General features: G+C 40.9%; 1 protein-coding gene across 1 annotated transcript in view; it reads right to left on the reverse strand.

The window, feature by feature from the left end:
• Positions 1–24,567, reverse strand: part of SYCP2L (synaptonemal complex protein 2 like) — a 95,528-nt gene that overhangs the window by 48,772 nt on the left and 22,189 nt on the right. Inside the window, exons 16-18 of the mRNA XM_036888761.2 lie at positions 19,133–19,278; positions 17,888–17,978; positions 17,286–17,383 (exon numbers count right to left, since the gene is read on the reverse strand). Of these exons, the coding sequence (XP_036744656.2) occupies positions 17,286–17,383; positions 17,888–17,978; positions 19,133–19,278 (335 nt within the window). The remainder of the gene's footprint in view (positions 1–17,285; positions 17,384–17,887; positions 17,979–19,132; positions 19,279–24,567) is intronic.

Consider the following 24,567-nt stretch of genomic DNA (forward strand, 5'->3'; position numbering starts at 1 on the left):
CCCTTACGGCACCCAAACAACATATGCTGAAACAAATGAACAACAGCAAAGATATATAGTAATTTTAAAAAGAAGAATGGTGTTGGGGAGGTAGAGCCATATAATGTATAAAAATTAATGAAGTTACAGGGAGGGCTGTGCAACACAGAAGACAAGTAGTGAGTCTACAGCATCTTACTACACTGATGGACAGTGACTGTAATGGGGTTTGTCGGGGGGACTTGGTGAAGGGGCGAGGCTAGTAACCATAATGTTCTTCATGTAATTGTAGATTAATGATAATAAAATGAATTTTAAAAAATTAATGAAGTAAATAAAGAAGATTAGAATACACAGAGGAAAATGTAATCCCACAGGAACCTTTGGTGGAAGACTAGTCTCCAGCTCAAACCTACAGTTCTGCAGAGGAATGAAGAAACAGCCACCTCAATATCAGAGCCATTCATTCCACTTATCCATCCATTGACATAGACATACTACTGAACTTAACAGAGCAAAGAACAAAACAGACATGACGTGGTTGTAGGAATATACTATCTGACCTGACAGAAGAAATGAAACCTTGTTTTATCACATCATATCACAAAACTGACCAAAAGTAACAAAGTTGTGAATTAGGAACTTTATGTATCTAAATGTCTCTTTAAAATCTTTATCTGACGAGGGGCGGAAGATGGCGGCGTGAGTAGAGCAGCGGAAATCTCCTCCCAAAACAACATATATCTATGAAAATATAACAAAGACAACCCTTCCTAGAATAAAGACCAGAGGACACAGGACAATATCCAGACCACATCCGCACCTGAGAGAACCCAGCGCCTCGCGAAGGGGGTAAGATACAAGCCCCGGCCCCGCGGGAGCCGAGCGACCCTCCCCCCAGCTCCCGGCGGGAGAAGAGCAGGCAGAGCGGGAGGGAGACGGAGCCCAGGGCTGCCGAACACCCAGCCCCAGCCATCCGGGCCAGAGTGCAGGGCCCTCGATACTGGGAAAACAGGGCAGCAAGAACAGTGAGCAGGCACTGGAGGCCGGGCGCCGGAGGACATAAGAAAAGCGCGCTACCATTTTTTTTTTTTGCTTTTTTGCTGTTTTGTTTTGGCGAGTGCTTTTTGGAAGTCTTAAAGGGATAGGGACCCAAATACTAGGGAAACAGGGCAGAAAGACCGGTGAGCAGAGGCCTGAGGCTGGCACTGGAGAATAAAGAAAACGAGCGACCATCTTTTTTTTTCTTTTTAACTTAAAAATTTTTTTTCTTTTTTTTTTTTTGTTTTGGCGGGTGCTTTTTGGAAGTCTTAAAGGGGCAGGGCGGGTCACTTAATCCAGAGGTAGGGAATCCGGGATCTCTGGGCACCCTAACCCCTGGGATGCAGGGAGCAGGGAGGCCCCTTACGGAGATAAATAGCCTCCCAGCAGCTCCTGCTCCAACGCGACTCCACCATTTTGGAGTAGCTGCCCGAGCCAGGCCACGCCCACAGCAACAGCGGAGATTAACTCCATAGCAGCCGGGCAGGAAGCAGAAACCCTGTCTGCGCGCAGTTGCGCAGCACAAGCCACTAGAGGTCGCTGCTCTCCCAGGAGAGGAGGGCCACAAACCAACAAGAAAGGAAGTCCTTCCACCCGTCACTCGTCCCAGCTCTGCAAACTATTCCTATCACCATGAAAAGGCAAAGCTACAGGCGGACAAAGATCACAGAGACAACACCAGAGAAGGAGACAGACCTAACCAGTCTTCCTGAAAAAGAATTCAAAATAAGAATCATAAACATGCTGACAGAGATGCAGAGAAATACGCAAGAGAAATGGGATGAAGTCCGGAAGGAGATCACAGATGCCAGAAAGGAGATCGCAGAAATGAAACAAACTCTGGAAGGGTTTAAAAGCAGAATGGATAGAATGCAAGAGGCCATTGATGGAATTGAAATCAGAGAACAGGAACGCATAGAAGCAGACAGAGAGAGAGACAAAAGGATCTCCAGGAATGAAACAATATTAAGAGAACTGTGTGACCAATCCAAAAGGAACAATATCCGTATTATAGGGGACCCAGAAGAAGAAGAGAGAGGAAAAGAGATGGAAAGTATCTTAGAAGAAATAATTGCTGAAAACTTCCCCACACTGGGGGAGGAAATAATCGAACAGACCACGGAAATACACAGAACCCCCAACAGAAAGGATCCAAGAAGGACAACACCAAGACACATAATATTTAAAATGGCAAACATCAAGGACAAGGAAAGAGTGTTAAAGGCAGCTAGAGAGAAAAAGGTCACCTATAAAGGAAAACCCATCAGGCTAACATCAGACTTCTCAACAGAAACCCTACAGGCCAGAAGAGAATGGCATGATATATTTAATACAATGAAACAGAAGGGCCTTGAACCAAGGATACTGTATCCAGCACGACTATCATTCAACTATGACGGTGGGATTAAACAATTCCCAGACAAACAAAAGCTGAGGGAATTTGCTTTCCACAAACCACCTCTACAGAACATCTTACAGGGACTGCTCTAGATGGGAGCACTCCAAGAAAGAGCACAGCACAAAACACCCAACATATGAAGAATCGAGGAGGAGGAACAAGAAGGGAGAGAAGAAAAGAATCTCCAGACAGTGTATATAACAGCTCAATAAGCGAGCTAAGTTAGGCAGTAAGATACTAAAGAGGCTAACCTTGAACCTTTGGTAACCACGAATTTAAAGCCTGCAATGGCAATAAGTACATATCTTTGAATAGTCACCCTAAATGTTAATGGACTGAATGCACCAATCAAAAGACACAGAGTAACAGAATGGATAAAAAAGCAAGACCCATCTATATGCTGCTTACAAGAAACTCACCTCAAACCCAAAGACATGTACAGACTAAAAGTCAAGGGATGGAAAAACATATTTCAAGCAAACAACAGTGAGAAGAAAGCAGGGGTTCCAGAACTAATATCAGACAAAATAGACTTCAAAACAAAGAATGTAACAAGAGATAAAGAAGGACACTACATAATGATAAAGGGCTCAGTCAAACAAGAGGATATAACCATTCTAAATATATATGCACCCAACACAGGAGCACCAGCATATGTGAAACAAATACTAACAGAACTAAAGGGGGAAATAGACTGCAATGCATTCATTCTAGGAGACTTCAACACACCACTCACCCCAAAGGATAGATCCACTGGGCAGAAAATAAGTAAGGACACGGAAGCACTGCACAACACAGTAGAGCAGATGGACCTAATAGACATCTATAGAACTCTACATCCAAAAGCAGCGGGATATACATTCTTCTCAAGTGCACATGGAACATTCTCCAGAATAGACCACATACTAGCCCACAAAAAGAGCCTCAGAAAATTCCAAAAGATTGAAATCCTACCAACCAACTTTTCAGACCACAAAGGCATAAAACTAGAAATAAACTGTACAAAGAAAGCAAAGAGGCTCACAAACACATGGAGGCTTAACAACACGCTCCTAAATAATCAATGGATCAATGACCAAATCAAAATGGAGATCCAGCAATATATGGAAACAAATGACAACAACAACACTAAGCCCCAACTTCTGTGGGACACAGCAAAAGCAGTCTTAAGAGGAAAGTATATAGCAATCCAAGCATATTTAAAAAAGGAAGAGCAATCCCAAATGAATGGTCTACTGTCACAATTATCGAAATTGGAAAAAGAAGAACAGATGAGGCCTAAAGTCAGCAGAAGGAGGGACATAATAAAGATCAGAGAAGAAATAAATAAAATTGAGAAGAATAAAACAATAGCAAAAATCAATGAAACCAAGAGCTGGTTCTTCGAGAAAATAAACAAAATAGATAAGCCTCTAGCCAGACTTATTAAGAAGAAAAGAGAGTCAACACAAATCAACACTATCAGAAACGAGAAAGGAAAAATCACGACGGACCCCACGGAAATGCAAAGAATTATTGGAGACTACTATGAAAACCTATATGCTAACAAGCTGGGAAACCTAGGAGAAATGGACAACTTCCTAGAAAAATATAACCTTCCAAGATTGACCCAGGAAGAAACAGAAAATCTAAACAGACCAATTACCAGCAACGAAATTGAAGCGGTAATCCAAAAACTACCAAAGAACAAAACCCCCGGGCCAGATGGATTTACCTCGGAATTTTATCAGACATACAGGGAAGACATAATACCCATTCTCCTTAAAGTTTTCCAAAAAATAGAGGAGGAGGGGATACTCCCAAACTCATTCTATGAAGCTAACATCACCCTAATACCAAAACCAGGCAAAGACCCCACCAAAAAAGAAAACTACAGACCAATATCCCTGATGAACGTAGATGCAAAAATACTCAACAAAATATTAGCAAACCGAATTCAAAAATACATCAAAAGGATCATACACCATGACCAAGTGGGATTCATCCCAGGGATGTAAGGATGGTACAACATTCGAAAGTCCATCAACATCATCCACCACATCAACAAAAAGAAAGACAAGAACCACATGATCATCTCCATAGATGCTGAAAAATCATTTGACAAAGTTCAACATCCATTCATGTTAAAAACTCTCAGCAAAATGGGAATAGAGGGCAAGTACCTCAACATAATAAAGGCCATCTATGATAAACCCACAGCCAACATAATATTGAACAGCGAGAAGCTGAAAGCATTTCCTCTGAGATCGGGAACTAGACAGGGATGCCCACTCTCTCCACTGTTATTTAACATAGTACTGGAGGTCCTCGCCACGGCAATCAGACAAAATAAAGAAATACAAGGAATCCAGATTGGTAAAGAAGAAGTTAAACTGTCACTATTTGCAGATGACATGATACTGTACATAAAAAACCCTAAAGACTCCACCCCAAAACTACTAGAACTGATATCGGAATACAGCAAAGTTGCAGGATACAAAATCAACACACAGAAATCTGTGGCTTTCCTATATACTAACAATGAACCAACAGAAAGAGAAATCAGGAAAACAACTCCATTCACAATTGCATCAAAAAAAATAAAATACCTAGGAATAAACCTAACCAAAGAAGTGAAAGACTTATACTCTGAAAACTACAAGTCACTCTTAAGAGAAATTAAAGGGGACACTAACAGATGGAAACTCATCCCATGCTCGTGGTTAGGAAGAATTAATATCGTCAAAATGGCCATCCTGCCCAAAGCAATATACAGATTTGATGCAATCCCTATGAAACTACCAGCAACATTCTTCAATGAACTGGAACAAATAATTCAAAAATTCATATGGAAACACCAAAGACCCCGAATAGCCAAAGCAATCCTGAGAAAAAAGAATAAAGTAGGGGGGATCTCACTCCCCAATTTCAAGCTCTACTATAAAGCCATAGTAATCAAGACAATTTGGTACTGGCACAAGAGCAGAGCCACAGACCAATGGAACAGACTAGAGAATCCAGACATTAACCCAGACATATATGGTCAATTAATATTTGATAAAGGAGCCATGGACATACAATGGCGAAATGACAGTCTCTTCAACAGGTGGTGCTGGCAAAACTGGACAGCTACATGTAGGAGAATGAAACTGGACCATTGTCTAACCCCATATACAAAAGTAAACTCAAAATGGATCAAAGACCTGAATGTAAGCCATGAAACCATTAAACTCTTGGAAGAAAACACAGGCAAAAACCTCTTAGACATAAACATGAGTGACCTCTTCTTGAACATATCTCCCCGGGCAAGGAAAACAACAGCAAAAATGAGTAAGTGGGACTATATTAAGCTGAAAAGCTTCTGTACAGCAAAAGACACCATCAATAGAACAAGAAGGATCCCTACAGTATGGGAGAATATATTTGAAAATGACACATCCGATAAAGGCTTGACGTCCAGAATATATAAAGAGCTCACATGCCTCAACAAACAAAAAACAAATAACCCAATTAAAAAATGGGCAGAGGAACTGAACAGACAGTTCTCCAAAAAAGAAATACGGATGGCCAACAGACACATGAAAAGATGCTCCACATTGCTAATTATCAGAGAAATGCAAATTAAAACTACAATGAGGTATCACCTCACACCAGTAAGGATGGCTGCCATCCAAAAGACAAACAACAACAAATTTTGGTGAGGCTGTGGAGAAAGGGGAACCCTCCTACACTGCTGGTGGGAATGTAAGTTAGTTCAGCCATTGTGGAAAGCAGTATGGAGGTACATCAAAATGCTCAAAACAGACTTACCATTTGACCCAGGAATTCCACTCCTAGGAATTTACCCTAAGAACGCAGCAATCAAGTTTGAGAAAGACAGATGCACCCCTATGTTTATTGCAGCACTATTTACAATAGCCAAGAATTGGAAGCAACCTAAATGTCCATCGATAGATGAATGGATAAAGAAGATGTGGTACATATACACAATGGAATACTACTCAGCCATAAGAAAAGGGCAAATCCTACCATTTGCAGCAACATGGATGGAGCTGGAGGATATTATCCTCAGTGAAACAAGCCAAGCTGGGAAAGAGAAATACCAAATGATTTCACTTATCTGTGGAATATAAGAACAAAGGAAAAACTGAAGGAATAAAACAGCAGCAGAATCACAGAACTCAAGAATGGACTAACAGGTACCAAAGGGAAAGGGACTGGGGAGGATGGGTGGGTAGGGAGGGATAAGTGGGGGGAAAAGTAGGGGGTATTAAGATTAGCATGCATTGGGGTGTGGGAGAAAAGGGAGGGCTGTACAACACAGAGAAGACAAGTAGTGATTCTACAACATTTTGCTATGCTGATGGACACTGATTGTAAAGGGGTTTATAGGGGGTACCTGGTATAGCGGAGAGCCTAATAAACATAATATTCGTCATGTAAGTGTAGATTAGTGATACAAAAAAATAATAATAATAAAAGGGCAGTTCCTGTGTTGTAACCTCCAATGAGTTCTACACAAGGGTATAAAGGGCATATAAAAGTGTAGGCAAAGGGTCTGTTTGTGTTTATACAGAGGAAAGCCTAATTGGGCTACCCCGAAAATGAACTAAGATACGATATGAAAGAGAACTTCCAACATCAGCATTCTCTGGAAGACTCATGCCAGAAGTTGATCATCAAAAAACCCCAACAAAGATCCACGCACTGCTACAGCTGTAGATGCACTCATCCCACCAGTTCCTGGACTTGCCATGGTAATTAGGAAGGAGATATCTAAGCTGGCCTGTGCATACAGTAAAACAACAAATTTGACTGGATCTATACTGTTGGAACTCAACCAAGAATTAGGAAAAGTGCAAATTGTAGCGCTCCAAAATCTTACAACTACAGACTATTTACTGTTAAAAGAACATAAGGGATGTGAACATTCCCCAGGAATGGGTTGTTTTAATTTGTCTGATTTCTCTCAGACTGTTCAAGTTCAGTTGGACAATATCCACCATATCATAGATAAGTTTTCACAAATGCCTAAGGTGCCTAACTGGTTTTCTTGGTTTCACTGGAGATGGCTGGTAATTACAGGTATGCTTTGGTTATGTAACTATACTCCTATTATGTTAATGTGTGTGCGCAATTTAAGTAGTAGCTTAAAACCTATACATGCTGAAGTTACTCTACAAGAAGATGTGTCAAAGAAATAATCAATCTTCCCATGTTTTCTTCCGCCTGCTACTTCTATAGCTTTTCTTCTTCCTTCCTATTTACAACCCTTAAATAGAATTCGTGCCTCATATCAAATTTACCAAGTATCATAATTCTTCCAAGTGGTAAAGATACCTCAAGACAAATGCTGGGCATAGAAGCTACAGGGCATAAATATGCAAAGAAGTAAAAAGCTAACCTTTTCAAACAATAAGGCTTCCCTCTCACTTACCAACTTCACATTTCCCTGTATGGCCCCGGAAGATGACTGGTTAGCCAGACGGGTAAGATTCCTCAAGGGAGGAACAACCTAAGACAGGCACAGTCGCAGGGGGGCCATCAGGTGAGAAATTGGGGATCAACAGAGGTGAGGCTTAGAACCTCACCCCCCCATTCAGAGAGAAATCTTCTGCATACGTGGATGTTTTATTGCCCTTGTCTAGCTTGGATTAACACATAGTCTACAGGCACACACCTGATCATCTACATTTGCTCTCTTACAACACTAAACTATGTTTTCTACCTTTATCTTGTATCTACCTACCACTTCAGCATTTTATTAAAAATAATAATAATAAAGAGAGAAATGTGGTATCCACATATAAATCAAGTATAAAAACCAAATGAGTATTCATATTTGAACTGACTGTTTATAGTTCATAATGCATGAGCAAAACCGAAAGTTTCTGTGATGACTGCCCTTGTACTGGTCACTATGTAACTTATTCATTGTGTAAGAATTTGTTCTACATGTAAGAACTTGTTTGTTATGCCTCAGAAGATTGTAGACTGACGAAAATTAGGCTTCGGGTGGATTAATGATTGTGCATTGAGCATTGACTCCCCTATACAGAATTTTATTGTCGTTAACAACCATTTGATCAATAAATATGAGAGATGCCCTCACAAGAAAAAAAACAAAAAAAAACGGGACAGACTTCCAATGGTAAAATAAATAAGTAACCAGGATGTAATGTATAGCATAAGGAATATAGTCAAGATATTGTAACAGCTTGGTAGGGTGATAGCTGGAACCTAGAATTATGTATATAAATGTTTTATCACTGTGTTGTACACTTGAAACTAATGTAATGTAATACTGTGCATCAACTACCCTTCAATAAAAAATAATTTAAAAAAAAAATCTTTATCTGACATCTTTGGCGTTTGTCTTGTTGACAGCATCTCTCAGAAGCAATGAGAACAATAAATCCTTTGGTCTTAGTTCTGGCCAACAAATGAAAATAGAAGTGATGGAAATCTTGAGAGAAGAGGATCTTATCACTTAGGGCTTTTTTTTTAAATAACCAACAAGGAAAAGGGTTTACACAGGCAAGTAGTAGTACTAGTACTAACAATAGTAACGTAGTTACCATTTACTGATTGCTCCTTATATACCAGGCACTGCTTTAAATGTCTTCTTTTAATTGTTAAAACTGAATGAGTCAGGTACTGTCATCACTATTTTACAAATAATGTAATTGGAGCAAGTATAGGAAAAGTAACTCACCCAAAATTACACAGCTGGAAATGGTAGAGTTGGGATGTGAACCTGCTCAGCTAGCCTGGCTCCTAAGTCCATGCTCTTACCCTGTGTTTATTTACTGCCTTTATCACACATAAAATACCATTCACTAAAAGCACATTTACTAAAAGCCAGGCACTATGGCTAAGCATAATTACACACAGTATTTTATTTAATCACACAGTATTTCATTTAATCTTACTACTTTACAGACAAGAAAACTGAATTCTCAAGAGCTAAGTAACATGTGCAATTTAGTAGGTAAAAGGCACGATTGAACACAAATTCAATTTCAAAGCATAAGCTTTAGGACTGTATTACATTTTCTACCTAAATACTAAAATAAGAAGTCAGTTTTCAGAAAGATAAGAGAAAATAATGTGAAAAAGAAGATGACTCATTAAGGAAGGGAAGTACTGGAAATCTTATCCTATTTTAAAAAAGAAAAAAAAAAGGAGGCGGCATCTAAAGAGACAGAGGAGAGTCAAGTGGCAAACCAGTTAGGGTTTTGATTCTATCTAATTCAAACTTGTCAGCATCATGAATAAAACTCCAAAAGCCATGACTAAGTGGGATTCATCTCAGGGATGCAAGGATGGTACAACATTAGAAAATTCATCCACATCATCCACCACATAAACAAAAAGGACAAAAATCATGTCCATAGATGCTGAAAAAGCATTCAACAAAATTCAACATCCTTTCATGATAAAAACTCTCAACAAAATGGGTATAGAGGGCAAGTACCTCAACATAATAAAGGCCATATATGAAAAATGAACAGCCAACATCATACTGAACAGCAAGAAACTGAAAGCTTTTCCTCTAAGATCGGGAACAAGACAGGGATGCCCACTCTCCCCACTGTTATTCAACATAGTACTGGAGGTCCTAGCCATGACAATTAGACAAAACAAAGAAATACAAGGAATCCAGATTGGTAAAGAAGAAGTCAAACTGTCACTATTTGCAGATGACGATATTTTACACAAAAACCCTAAAGACTCCCCTCCAAAACTACTAGAACTAATATTGGAATTCAGCAAAGTTGCAGGATACAAAATTAACACACAGAAATCTGAGGCTTTCCTATACACTAACAATGAACTAATAGAAAGAGAAATCAGGAAAACAATTCCATTCACAACTGCATCAAAAAGAATAAAATACCTAGGAATAAACCTAACCAAGAAAGTGAAAAACCTATACCCCGAAAACTACAAGACACTCTTAAGAGAAATTAAAGAGGACACTAACAAATGGAAACTCATCCCATGCTTTTGGCTAGGAAGAATTAATATCATCAAAATGTCCATCCTGCCCAAAGCAATCTACAGATTCGATGCAATCCCTATCAAATTACCAACAGCATTCTTCAATGAACTGGAACAAATAGTTCTAAAATTCATATGGAACCACAAAAGACCCTGAATAGCCAAAGCAATCCTGAGAAGGAAAAATAAAGTGGTGGGGGGATCTCGCTCCCCAACTTCAAGCTCTACTACAAAGCCACAGTAATCAACACAATTTGGTACTGGCACAAGAACAGACCCACAGAGCAGTGGAACAGAATAGTCTCTAGACATTAACCCAAACATATATGGTCAACTAATATATGATAAAGGAGCCATGGACATACAATGGGGAAATGACAGCCTCTTCAACACCTGGTGTTGGCAAAACTGGACAGCTACATGTCAGAGAATGAAACTGGATCATTGTCTAACCCCATACACTAAAGTAAACTCCAAGTGGATCAAAGACCTGAATGTAAGTCATGAAACCATAAAACTCTTAGAAAAAAACATAGGCAAAAATCTCTTGGACATAAAAATGAGCAACTTCTTCATGAACATATCTCCCTGGGCAAGGGAAACAAAAGCAAAAATGAACGAGTGGGACTATATCAAGCTGAAAAGCTTCTGTACAGCTAAGGACACCATCAATAGAACAAAAAGGCATCCAACAGTATGGGAGAATATATTCATAAATGACAGATCTGATAAAGGGTTGACATCCAAATTATATAAAGAGCTCATGCACCTCAACAAACAAAAAGCAAATAATCCAATTAAAAAATGGGCAGAGGAGCTGAACAGACACTTCTCCAAAGAAGAAATTCAGATGGCCCACAGACACATGAAAAGATGCTCCACATAGCTAGTCATCAGAGAAATGCAAATTAAAACCACAGTGAGATATCACCTCACACCAGTAACAATGGCCACCATCCAAAAGACAAACAACAACAAATGTTGGTGAGGTTGTGGAGAAAGGGGAACCCTCCTACACTGCTGCTGGGAATGTAAATTAGTTCAACCATTGTGGAAAGCAGTATGGAGGTTCCTCAGAATGCTCAAAATAGAAATACCATTTGACCCAGGAATCCCACTCCTAGGAATTTACCCTAAGAATGCAGCAGCCCAGTTTGCAAAAGACAGATGCACCCCTATGTTTATCTCAGCACTATTTACAATAGCCAAGGAAGTGAAGCAACCTAAGTGTCCATCAGTAGATGAATGGATAAAGAAGAGGTGGTACATGTACACAATGGAATATTATTCAGCCATAAGAAGAAAACAAATCCTACCATTTGCAACAACATGGATGGAGCTAGATAGTATTATGCTCAGTGAAATAAGCCAGGTAGAGAAAGACAAGTACCAAATGATTTCACTCATATGTGGAGTATAAGAATAAAGAAAAACTGAAGGAACGAAACAGCAGCAGAATCACAGAACCCAAGAATGGACTAACAGTTACCAAAGGGAACGGACTGGGGAGAATGGGTGGGAAGGGAGGGAGGGGGTGGGAGAAGAAAGAGTGCCTTACGATTAGCATGTATAATGTGTGTGGGAGGCACAGGGAGGGCTGTGCAACACAGAGAAGACAGGTGGTGATTTTACATCATCTTACTACACTGATGGACAGTGAGTAATGGGGTACATGGAGTGGACTTGGTGAAGCGGGGTGTCTAGTAAACATAAAGTTCCTCATGTAATTGTAGATTAATAATAATAATAAAAAACTCCAAAAGGCCAGCTGATCGCACTCTCAAACAAGAGCCTAAGAGAGGAAGCTAATACGTGAAATGGTAGAATCAGAATTTAAAAGGGCAGGACGAAGAAAAAAACTGAAGGTAAATTTTAATATAGATAAATAAAATCTGTACATTACAGTTTTAGCTAGCATAAATGGAAATGTAGAACTTAAAAGCAAGGCAATTAACAGCCAATTGCTTTAACCAGACCATGCCCAGAATAGGGGTTCAGTCATGAGGACCATGTTTTAAAAAGAGTATTGTTAAATTCAAGTGGAAAGGTAATGCCTGACACATCTAGACACTGTGTCACTTGAGTTTCTTTCCCTAACCCAGATCTTTCCCCTAAGCTCTCAACCATGGCTAACATACAACCTAGCACCTATATTCGACATTTATAAACCTTCTTGCTGAAATCTGAACTTTCCTGTGTTCTCCAATTCGTGTCAGCCAAACCAAGAACCTTAGGAGTTTTCATAGCCTCCACCTTCTCTCTTACTCCACAATATCCACTCAATCCATCAGCAAATCCATCCTTTCTCCAGAAACTCTCTTGAATAGACTTACCATTATCTCTTGCCTGAATACTTCTATATTCATTAATCAACCTTTCTGTTTTGATTCCATCTCTAACGCCTCCAATGTACTGCTTATATTAGGGATTTTTAAAGTCTTTCCAAAATATAGGTTATGACTCATTATTAAAATAAACTTAGTGAGTAATTTTTAATGGAATATATTAGAGTTTACATTAGAATTTTTAAAATTATTGTACATAGTAAAATAATATATTGCTGTGTGAAATTTTTGTTTCAAATTCATACATGTTTGTGTGTGTACCACTAATCATTAGGGAAATGAAAATCAAAACAACAGTGAGGTATCGCTTCACATCTGCTAGAATTACTAGTATCAAAAAGATAAGAGATAGTTGTTGGCAAGGATGTGGAGAAAAGGGAACCTCAGTGCATTAATAGTGGTTATGTCAATTGGTATAGCTACTATGGGAAGTTACATAACCAGTATGAAGTATCCTCAAAAAATTAATGAGATGGAAATTGGAGAACAGGAACACAATGAAGCTAAGGAACAGAAAGAAAAATGAATCTCTAGAAACAAGATGCTAAGAAAATTGTGTGACAACTCCAAATGAAACAATATTCACATAATAGAGGTAACAGAAAGACAAGAGAGAAACAAAGTCTCTTTGAAGAAATAGCTGCTGAAAACTTCCCCAATTTGGAGAAGGAAATAAAACACCCAGGTCCTGGAAGCACAGAGAGCCCCTAACCAAAGGAACCCCAGGAAGACAATGCCAAGACACATAATAATTAAAATGACAAAGACCAAGGATAAAGAGAGGGTACTGAAAGCAGCTATAAACAGGTAAAAATCATCTTTCTGGTTGACAGATAGCAACTGTACTAGTTGGGGGTGAGGATTTAATAATGTGGGTAACTGTTGAACCACTGTGTTATACACTTGAACCCAATATAATATTGTATATCAACTATAGTTCAATAAAAAATGAATTCTTTTAACTCAGTAATAAAGCAAATTATTTTATCCTAGAAGATATATATGTAGATGGAAAATAAATAAATGAAAAGATGCTCAACACCATTAATTATTAGAGAAATGCAAGTCAAAACCACAATGAAATAACATTTTCACTGGAATCGCTAAGAGTAAAAATACTGACATTATCATGTATTAGCAAGAATGCTATCAAGTAGAACTCTCAAAGACTGTTGGTGGGAATAGTCAAATGCTGCAACCACTTTGGAAAACAGTTTGGCAGGGTGTTTTTTAAGTTAAACATACAGCAATCATTATCCAGTCATTCCACTCTTTTGTATTTACCCAAGAGAAAAGAAAGTATGTGTACATACAAAGACTTAATATGACTCCTAAGGGCTTTATCTACAACAACAAAAACTGGAACGCACATGGCTATCAAAAGGTAAATGCATAAATTGTGGTCTATCCATACAAAGGAATACTACTTGGCAAGATAAAAAACAAACTGTTCATACACATAACAGGGATGGATCTCAAAATAATGACGATGAAAGAAGCTAGGGAAAAAAGGTGTACAGACTGATCCCATTTATGTAAGATTTTTTAAACTGAATACATCTATAGCAGCAAAAAGCTGATCAGTGATTGTGGGGTAGTGAAGGTTGAGAAGTACAAGAGGCAAGGATTTCAAAGGGGGAAATTCTTGGAGATGATGACATGTTTATTATCTTGACTGTGACGATGGCTCCTGGATGTAGACACAGGTCAAACTAATCAAACTGTACACTTTAACTATGTACAGCTTATGTCAATTGTCTCTCTCAATAAAGCTATAAAAATTACTTGTCCTATGATCCGTTCATTACAGGCCTACGCGGAAAAGTGGCAAGTAAATTAACACCAAATGAGATACATTTTCTGGCTGGGAATATTCAGTGTTTTGCTATAGAAAAATACATTGCCGAACATATCATCTAGAGCTCAGAACATTCCAGCACTTATCAAGTCATTCTACAGAAAACTGCACACAATGCTGTCCTTGTGTGGGGCATGGCCAGATGCAGGAAAGGGGGAAAACTTAATTGACTAATATGTTAAATAGTCACATTAACAGCACATGGTTTATTTGTTTTGATAATCACTTACCTCAATTTGTCATTTAATTCAGGAACCTGAATTTTAACTGATGGTTCTTCTAAACCTGGAGAATATTCATGTTTTGAAGAAACTTCTGTTGGTGAGGAAGAAATTTCCTCTACCCTTTGAGGTACTTCTAACCAGTGTAAAAATCAAATTGACATGAGACAGATTAACAAGAGAAGAAAAAAAACAAAATTTAATCATAGACATCCAGGGAAGCCAAAGACATGGGTTCCAAAGACAGCCAGGGACAGTGAGGTCTATATGTCATGCTGAGCCAAGGAGAAGGGGGTGGGGTCTCAGGGCTTCAAAGGAGAAGGGAAGTAATTCACAGGAATATGAAAAGAGTAAATGTTTCATAAACAAATGTTTGTTAGGCCACACAGAAACAATGAGGGGGCACAAAGAGGAATTTTAACAGACTTAGCCACACCCCTCCCTGGCTACCACTCCTAATTTATATTATAATACAGCTATCTAAGGTGATAGCTCTCTTTCCTGAAGCATTTCCTCTATTTAAATTCTTTTTATGCATTTGGTGGATAAGAGGTCAAAGTTTCTTTCTTAGTCTTTTGGGCCTTGATTGTTCTCAACTCTGAAATAATCTGCATGTCACAATGGCACATCCTGGGGCAGCCTGCCCTTGGTCCCTACAATGCCAATCACGAAAATTAAAAAAATTATTAAGTTCCTCAAGTAAGCATTTAAGTATACTACTCAAGTGTTATTTATAATTTTTTAATAACTGACCTTGTGTATCATCCAGTTTCAATTTCTCATGTGAACTGTCAGCTGTATTTGTTTGCTGTAGAAAAATTAATTTTTAATTAAATAATTTAATTTTTAAAACATTTTATTTTAATTTAAAATATTGTAAGTCCAGGGAGAGGAAATCCCAGGGCAAAATACCTCTAAAAACTGAAATCAGTCAAAGGGAGAAATAAAGTTTAAAAACCCATTTAGTGCTTACAAACTGAATTCCTAGGCCTTCTCTCTCCTGCTCTGGCAGAAGCAAAACCACCCCTCCCCTCTCCTCTCGGGTACAGATAAGCCCTCCAGTTGCCCAGGTAATTATCCATTGATATGGAGATGAACTTCTCTCCACCCCTGAGGAATGATGCAAATGCAGGAAAGCCATACTTCTCTCCACCCTTGAGCGCCTGTTGATATGCAGATGTTCTAAAGCCAGGTGAGATATTCTGGAAATATTACAATTTTACCCACAAATATAAATTTAAAATATTTAATTATGTAAAAAATATTTATTATTAATTAAGTGTGACACTATCATCATGCTTCTGTATGATGCATCCATGTAATCAAGCATCAAGAAAATGAGGAATACTGATAATATGACAAGCAGTGTGCTGGGTGTCTTACATACATACTGTTTTTAACCCTAAGAGAATCACATCACGAACCCTCCTGACCTCTTTTTTATAGATGAGAGGCCTCAGACTCAGTGATATTAAGCATTTTTTCCAAATTCCAAGAGCTTGTAAACGAAAACCAGATCTGACTCCTAACATTAGGCTCTTGTAGAGAAAAATGAAAATTTCTGACCAGGATTCCCGCCTGCCTTTGTAGTACCCGTTGTATGTGTATGTGTGTGTGTGTATATACAACATATGTGTATGTATATAATGTATGTATGTATATATATATATAATGTATGTATGTGTGTGTGTGTATGTGTATATATATATATATAAGCCTGTTTGCTCATCTATGGGATGTTCACTGTGGATGCAGTGGCTGGTCAGTCAATGGGAACACCCGCCCAGGGGAGGGGTGGAGAGGAAACACCCATTCTCTCCTCTCCTCAGCTCCTGGTATGTGATTGGTCAGGTGACTGCCAGTCACCAGAGATCCACTCACAGAGTTCCTCCCAGCGCTAGGGGTGGGGAAGCAGAGAGCTGGGGGAGCAGGGAGAGAGGGTGCAAGACTGAAGGCCTGCAGGGAAAACTAGGAGAGGGCCACAGCTGGCAGAAGAAAGCCACAGAGCCCCGGTGCCTGGGGAGGATTAAGTCTATGTTGGGGAGCAGGAGAGAGCAGCACCAGGAGAGTCTGCAACCTGCTTCTGTGAGAATAAATGTGGTACCCCTTTTTAAATGCCCAATTTTTTTGCCCTTGCCTTTATTTGGTCTCACCAAATTCATAGGGAGCTTGCCTCCAGCAGGAAATGCCCTCCTCCTGTAGCGACAGTTCTTTTCCCTACTGTTCAGTCCAGGTCCCAAATGAGGGAATGAGCAGGGCCAGTCAAGTCATGCATCCCACGGGAGAGCCAAGTGGAAGGAAAAGGAACACACAAGCATGGCAGGCGAAAATCGTATGAAGGAGGGGCTGGCTAGAAGAGAGATGGTTGGCCAGGAGAAAACAGACCGCCAGCCAGGAAAGGCGGCTTCTGTCTATCAGCATCCTAGTGGACACAGTTCAGAGCTTGTCCCCGTACTCACGGCAGGCTCTGCCTGGTCACTTGAGGGGACAGGTCTTTGGCGGTGGTCGTCTCCAGCACTCATTAACTCTGCCAGATGAGTAGATTCTTCTGCCAGCTCTACAGACATTACAGAAAGGACATTTAAAAATGGTAAATAGCACCGTGCATAATAATGGTGGCCACATCCTCCAATTGCTCTTCATGGGACCCATACTTTAGATATATGGCCATCTTTCGGGAAGAGCTGGTCATTAGGTTCTGCTGCTAACCTTCAGTCAGAAATCTATGGGCACTTTGAAAACAGCATTGGGGTGTAACTCGTAAGAGATACATGCTCTGTGTAGGTCCAGCTTTGTGGGTAGACAGAGCTCTCCATGTCCCCACATCCTGCCTCTGGCACCTCTATCATTTTTTCTCCTTTGTCATTACAACTGACCCACCAGAGAGACTGTATCATATGGGGAAAATGACTCATGGCAATTAGCAGCAATTTCTGTCATAGGTACAGTGGTACTTTGATAACTCTGACATGGCTATAGGTTTTCAGTGACCTCTTCCAAGTAAGTTTTATCATTGTTCTTATAGGGAAGCCAGAGTAAGAAACTTCATTTCCCAATATACCTGTCTCTCTTTCATGGCTGCTAGGAAGCTCAGTATCTTCTTCCCCCAATTTACCAGGAAGTTCTGAGGAGTTTGCCTGGTCAGGCAACATCTGAAATGCAAACCAAAGCCACATGACTTTTAAAGGAGTCCAAGATTTTTGAAGGAAAACATCAAGCTCAGAATATAGCACACTAATAAATAAGTCAGTCTTCAGTTTGTCCTTGTCATTTTATTGTTTCCAGCTGCTCTGACCACCTCCTTCCTCCAGGACTAGCTCTGCTGCCTTGCCCTGCTCTTTGCCTCGGCATCCTAGTGCCTCCAAGGCCTCCCCTTCCTCTGATTCAAGCCTGAGCACTTGTTAACCTCTAATCCCCACTTCACACAGACTGAACCTCTCAGAATAAGTCTGCTGTGAGGTCCTGCCTGTCGGCTCTCTCCAACGCCACCCTTTCCTCCCAAGGTCCTCACAGTCCAGAACTGCAACTTAACTGCATGCAAACCCCATTCTCTTCCAAAACATTCTATTCATTGTGTGAAACGTAGAAACACATAAAATTCTGATGTTTTGCACGAGTAAAGTCAAACCTATAGCGTCAGGCCAATTCATATGTAATATGATGCAGGAGGGTTTTTTTTTGTTAAGTGATTGACTCTATTTCTCATCCTCATCCATGAAATGGTCTTCTCATGGGGTGAGTCTTTGGACACTATATTGCAGAGTATTTTACTGTATAGTATAAAATGCCTTCATATACAACTCACTGCCAAAAGGAAACCAGCCCTAGGCTTCCTCTCTCAGGTCTCTGACCTCTTAATTGGCCTTTACCCTTATTGCCTATTACCACAATATTTTATGTCTTCCATCACAAATTTCTCTGCTCTATCTTCTGTAATAAAGGGTTCATGCTCATATATACAAGGCATATACAATGCTGTAAATATGCATATATATATATATATACACACAACATATATACATGCTATAAATACAATTTATATTGTATATAAATAGAAAACACTGTAGTCGAGATGGAGACCCTCACAGTCTAGAAGAGGCTCAGGCCATTTCCATGAGAAAAGACCAATAGATAGAACTCTAGGAAAACTCCCTGAGAGAACCTGTTCCTCTCTACTCTTATACATGGTATTCAAAAGATCAAGCCTTCTGCTCAAATGTTCACATGAAAGCCCAACAAGGAAATTTAAGATATGTGAAAACATACTAAACATTTTCAAGTACTCACAAACAACTAAACCTCCCACCTGTTTGTCTTCTCCTAAAGCTTTAATGGAAGCTTGTGATATGTTGAATTGCAAATCGAAATGGATTTCTATTTTCATCACTTCTTTGTTGCTGATATCAATAGGCTTCTTCAGGTTAATGATGAGCATGTTCATCTTTTCCATTTCTAACAAAAATTATACAAATGTGTATCAACACATTGAAAGTTTTATAATTTTAATTAACTATAGTGGAATGTTTGTCCACTGTCCAGATTTTTTGGCAAAAAGTTGAAAAGAAACTGAATTATATAAAACAACTTCAAAATTATTTTTTATTAAATGCACATCCTTGTCTCTATTATACATACAAACACAAAATATGATTAAGGTGTTGATCTTGCAAAAACAGGAAGTAACTTATTTTAGCAGTGAAGCAATGAAGATGGTTTTGACTTCCAAAATTCAATCCATTTTTTAAAGAGCATTTTGTGAATTCAACACTATCATCTGCAACAGGTATTTTACTTCCCAATATATTAAGCACAACATTCAGTCTCGTTCTTTCTTTATCTCTCAGATACTACTCATTTCTAAAAAGTCATAATAAACTTCACTGTTTCCCAATACTCCATTTAAAAAGGAGGAATGGAAACATCCTAGAACAAGGAGTATTTTTCCTGGAGGGGTCCCACCAGGACATTAGCCCTTTACTGACAAATAGTCACAGTTTTAGGAAGAAAACAGTTTAAACTAAAATCAGAGAGTCCAAGAATAAGCCACACTAAGTACAAGCTGAGCTGGAAGCAGTGGGAGAGAAAAGAGAGTAAAGCTCATGAAAGAGCAGGCAAAGCTAATGCCTGCAAACTGATGACAACGGAAAGAGGAAAAAAGAGCAACACAGACATGGGTCTGGATCTGTGGCCATCAAGTACTTGAAATATGGCTAGAACAAACTGAGATATGCTATAAGCATGAAATGCATATCAGTTTGTAAAGGCTTAGTACAAAAAAGAGAAAATAAAATATATCATTAATATTTTATAGTGATAAAATGTTGATAGTTTGGATATATTGGATAAAACAAAATATATTAAAATTAATCCACTTTTTAACGTCTTTAATGTGGCCATTAGAAAACTTGCAATTAAACACGTGGCTCACATTACCATTGGATAGTTTTGGTCTACAGTAAAGCTTAACAATCTCCCAAAATGCTGATCTTTCTAGACATTTTAGTCACTGCAGGGGAAGTCTCTCCCTGCCACCAAAGTAATTCTAAACGATATCTGCAGAAGTAAATCGCTAGTTGGGCTGTGGGACTCAATGCAAACACACTAGGGTCAGAAGAAACAGCCTGAGGGCTCTTCTACCTCTTAACATGCTACTAAAACGCTGACTGCTCCTTAGCAAGAAGGGCTATAGATTCATACGTCTTGCTTGTACAGTTTGCTAGACAACCTTCCATTTTCTCGGCATAAGATAGAAGGTAACATCTACTTCCCTCCAGATACTGTGAGGCACTTTGTAAATTATGAAGTCTCACAGAAATATGATGTATTAAGGAAATATATAATATTAACTGACAAGTTGTTAACTGCCAACTACTATAGCAGCAAAGTTTGGATTTCAGGAGCTTTAACTATGAGAAGCAGCATGAGGAGTACAACAGTCAGAAAATCTGTAAAAGTCCTTATAAAGTATTGACTTGTAACAGTACCAGTGATATTTTACGTATGTTAATAGTAACAGACAATGACTCCATATGTTAACTTACTTTTAATTAATATTTATGATTACATTTAATTTACATTTCTAATAAGATGTTTATAAACTCCTTTCCTGCAGATAGGAAGGAGGCACTTCCAACTCAGTGCAGACCATCTTCCCAATGCTGTATGATGTACTGCTGGCTGCTGCAGCTCCCCATCTGTGACAGACAAGAAATAAGCATCTGGCCTCTACCCTGGTTCCCGACATGAGAGCTTCTAAGACGCTTGGAATCCGGAGCGGTGAATGTCTTTTGCATGCTAATGAGATGACTGTTGGCTGGGGCCCCTGTAGCTTCAGGGTGGAAGCTAGTCCCAGAAAGACCCAGGCTTGATTAGAGGGTTAGAACTTTCAGCCCCACCCCAACCGCCAGGGAGGAGAGAAGAGCTGGAGAATGAGCTAATTGATCATGTCTACATGAAAAAGCCTCCATAAAAATCCCTAAACTACAGGGTTGGGAGAGCTTCCTTTGGTGACCACATGCACACGCTGGGAGGGGGACATTCCCCAACTCCGTGGGGACAGAAGCTCCTGCACTTGGACCCTGCTGGATCTCGCCCTGTGTTATTGCCTCACCTGGCTGTTCATCTGCATCTTTTATATAACAAACCAGTAAATGTAAGTGTTTCCCTGAGTTCTGTGAGCCATCACAGCAAATTATCAAACCTGAGAGAGAGGTTGTGGGCACTCCCACCTGGTAGCCAGTCAGTCAGAAGTACAGGTGGCAGTCTGGCACTTACAATCAGTGTCACATTGGAAGTGGGGGCAGTCTTGCAGGACTGAGCCCTCAGCCTTTGGGGTGTGCAGTAACGTCAGGTGGTCAGTGCCAGCACTGATTAATGTGATGGGAAAACCTACACATTTGGTGTCTTGTGTGTAGTGAGTAAACAAGTGCTGTGAATAAACAAGTTTTCTTTTACCATCTCTCAGTTTCTGCAACTCTAGCATCCTCAGACGTCAGTAGGTGGTGAAGGCAGATTCTTGTGTGCTAAGACCCCCACTCCTTAAGATCCAATCACCAGTGACCAGATGGTCACCCACCCCTTAAGATCCAATCACCAAACGCAGAACACACCCGACCCCTACGCCTTAAAAAAGCGCTTCCTCACCCATGTGCTGCTGCTCCCTCTCTCTGAGGGCAGCCACTTTTCAGACAATAAAATCTCTTTGTGGGCCTGTGTCTCCTAAGTCATTCTGGGTAAGGAGGGTTGCGGCGAGATACCCTTTCATTGGTGCCGTGATTCAGCTGAGGTTCTCCCATTGACTCTGCTCTCCCTCCGGGAACCTGAGCTGCTCTGGGAACCCTCACTGCCCGATCCTCCTCCACAGGCTCACAGTCCATTTCCCCAGTCGCTTGTCTTCTCGCCCAACACTGGCCTTCAATTTGGTAAGTCTCCCCTTCACGGTCGACTTAAATGTCCCTTTGGAACCTGGGAAGTGACCGTTGAGTGTTCGGCATCCCCAAGGACTCTTCTGGGACAGGGGCACCCCCAATCATGACATTCAGAGTCATGGTTGATCCCCATAGTCGACCCTTCTCTGCTTGCCCATGGTGAGAATCCTCATTCACTGAGGCCCGGTCTCCCTTTATCTACTCGTAAACTCCTGGTACCAGGTACCAAGCCTCCTCAGCGTTTTCATCTCGACTGCTCACTTAGAGGCGGTGATGACCCCTAACTGTGTCTGGTCTTCTCCGCAACCTTCTCAATCGCTCTGGGACGCCTCAGTGACTCTGAACAGTCTCATTGTCACCATGGGATCTGGCCCCTCAATTCCCGCAGATTCACTGCTAGGATGCTTACTCAATAATCTAAAACCCCTCCACCTCACTCCAGACCTCAAACCTTTAAAGCTTATTCGCTACTGTAATGAGATCTGGCCACAATATTCCTTGGACAATCGATCTAAATGGGCTCCCAATGGCTCTTTAGATCCTAAAATTCTCCATGACTTATACAAGTTCTGTGAGCGCACAGGCAAATGGAAAGAGATCCCATATATCCAGGTTTTCTCCTACCTCTGAACCACCAAGCCCGCCCTCTGTCTCCCTTGCAATCCTAAACATCTTCGCCTTGCTCTAAAAAACTTCACCCCACCACCCACCAATTCCCACCACGTCCTCTGACTTTGATCCTGCTGATGAATTTCCTCCCTACCAATCTCAAACCCCTACAGCTCCCCCTCAACCACCAGTTCCTCTCCCACCCCAACCTTCTTCTCTGCAAGAATGAAATCCCAACCCTCCCAGCTCCCCTAGTGCCATTGCAGGAGCCACAGCACCTCCTCCTCCTCCACAACCAGTTCCCCTTCCCTCACCCGGTCCCGTGCCAAGCCCTCCAGTCACTTGCTCTCGAACTCAGATCCTAGCCCAGCTACGGGAAGTAGCCGGTACAGAGGGCATCATCCGGGTCCATGTCCCTTTCTCTCTCTCCAACCCTTCTCAAATTGAGAAAAGAAGAGGCTCTTTCACCTCCAACCCAGCTACTTACATAAAAGAGTTCCAGTACCTCACTCAGTCATATGATCTTACCTTTCATGATATTCACATGATCCTATCCAACACACTTTTGCCCGAGGAGCATAGGCGAGTCTGGGAACAGGCTACAACTCATGCCAATGAGGTTCACCAAACTACTCCAGCTCACCCAATTGGTGCTGAGGCGGTTCCTGACCGAGACCCTAATTGGGACTATAATACGGCAGGGGGAGTCACCAGTCGAGACCAATTCATCACCTGCCTCATGGCGGGTCTCAGGAAGTCAGCCAATAAAGCCATTAACTATGAAAAACTCCAAGAGGTTATTCAGGATAAAAATGAGAATCCCTCTATGTTCCTAGACCGCCTCACCAAAGCTCTTTTACAATATACAAACCTAGACCCTGAGACCCCAGATGGGAGGCAATTATTCATGACCTACTTCTTCACCCAAAGTTTCCCCGACATTGAGGCTAAACCTAAACGTCTAGAGAAGGGACCCTTAACTCCTCAGGCAGAAGTCCTGGCAGTGGCCTTCAAAGTATATAATGGAAGAGATGAAAAGGCCCATAAACAAAAATATCCAATGCCAGCTAAGGCCTTTCAGCCTACCCCAACCACTGGTGCTCGGGTGTCCTCACCTCCTAGGAGGCAGCCAGGAGGACCTCCCGGTCCATGCTTCAAATGTGGTCCAACGGGTCACTGGACTAGAGCCTGCCCAAATCCCCAGAAGCCCCCCAGTCCATGCCCTAAGTGCCATCAGGAGGGACACTGGGCTGCTGACTGTCCTCACACACCGAGAGGTGCCAGGCCTTCCAGGTCTAATACTCCACACATAGACCTTCTGGGTCTGGCAACTGATGATTGAGGGGGCCCGGGACTCCTCCACCCGACCACTACCATCACTGTACAGGAGCCCAGGGTAGCCATTGTGGTAGCGGGTAGGCCCATCTCTTTCCTTTTGGACACTGGGGCCACCTACTCAGTCCTGAAGGAGTTTGGGGGACCTACCTCCCTCTCACAGTCCTCTATAGTCAGGGTAGAGGGCACAGCTTATCAACCTTTACAAACCCCCATGCTTCACTGCCTCTTTAGAGGCATTGCCCTCTCTCACTCCTTCTTGGTGATTCCCCAGTGTCCCGTCCCCCTTATGGGAAGGGACCCATTACACAAGGTTGGAGCTTCCATCACTTTCGCTCCCGGACTGCACCTCAACCCCGACTCGCCTTCA

Source organism: Manis pentadactyla, chromosome 16, assembly GCF_030020395.1.
Source record: "Manis pentadactyla isolate mManPen7 chromosome 16, mManPen7.hap1, whole genome shotgun sequence".
In the NCBI taxonomy this organism is placed as follows: domain Eukaryota; kingdom Metazoa; phylum Chordata; class Mammalia; order Pholidota; family Manidae; genus Manis; species Manis pentadactyla.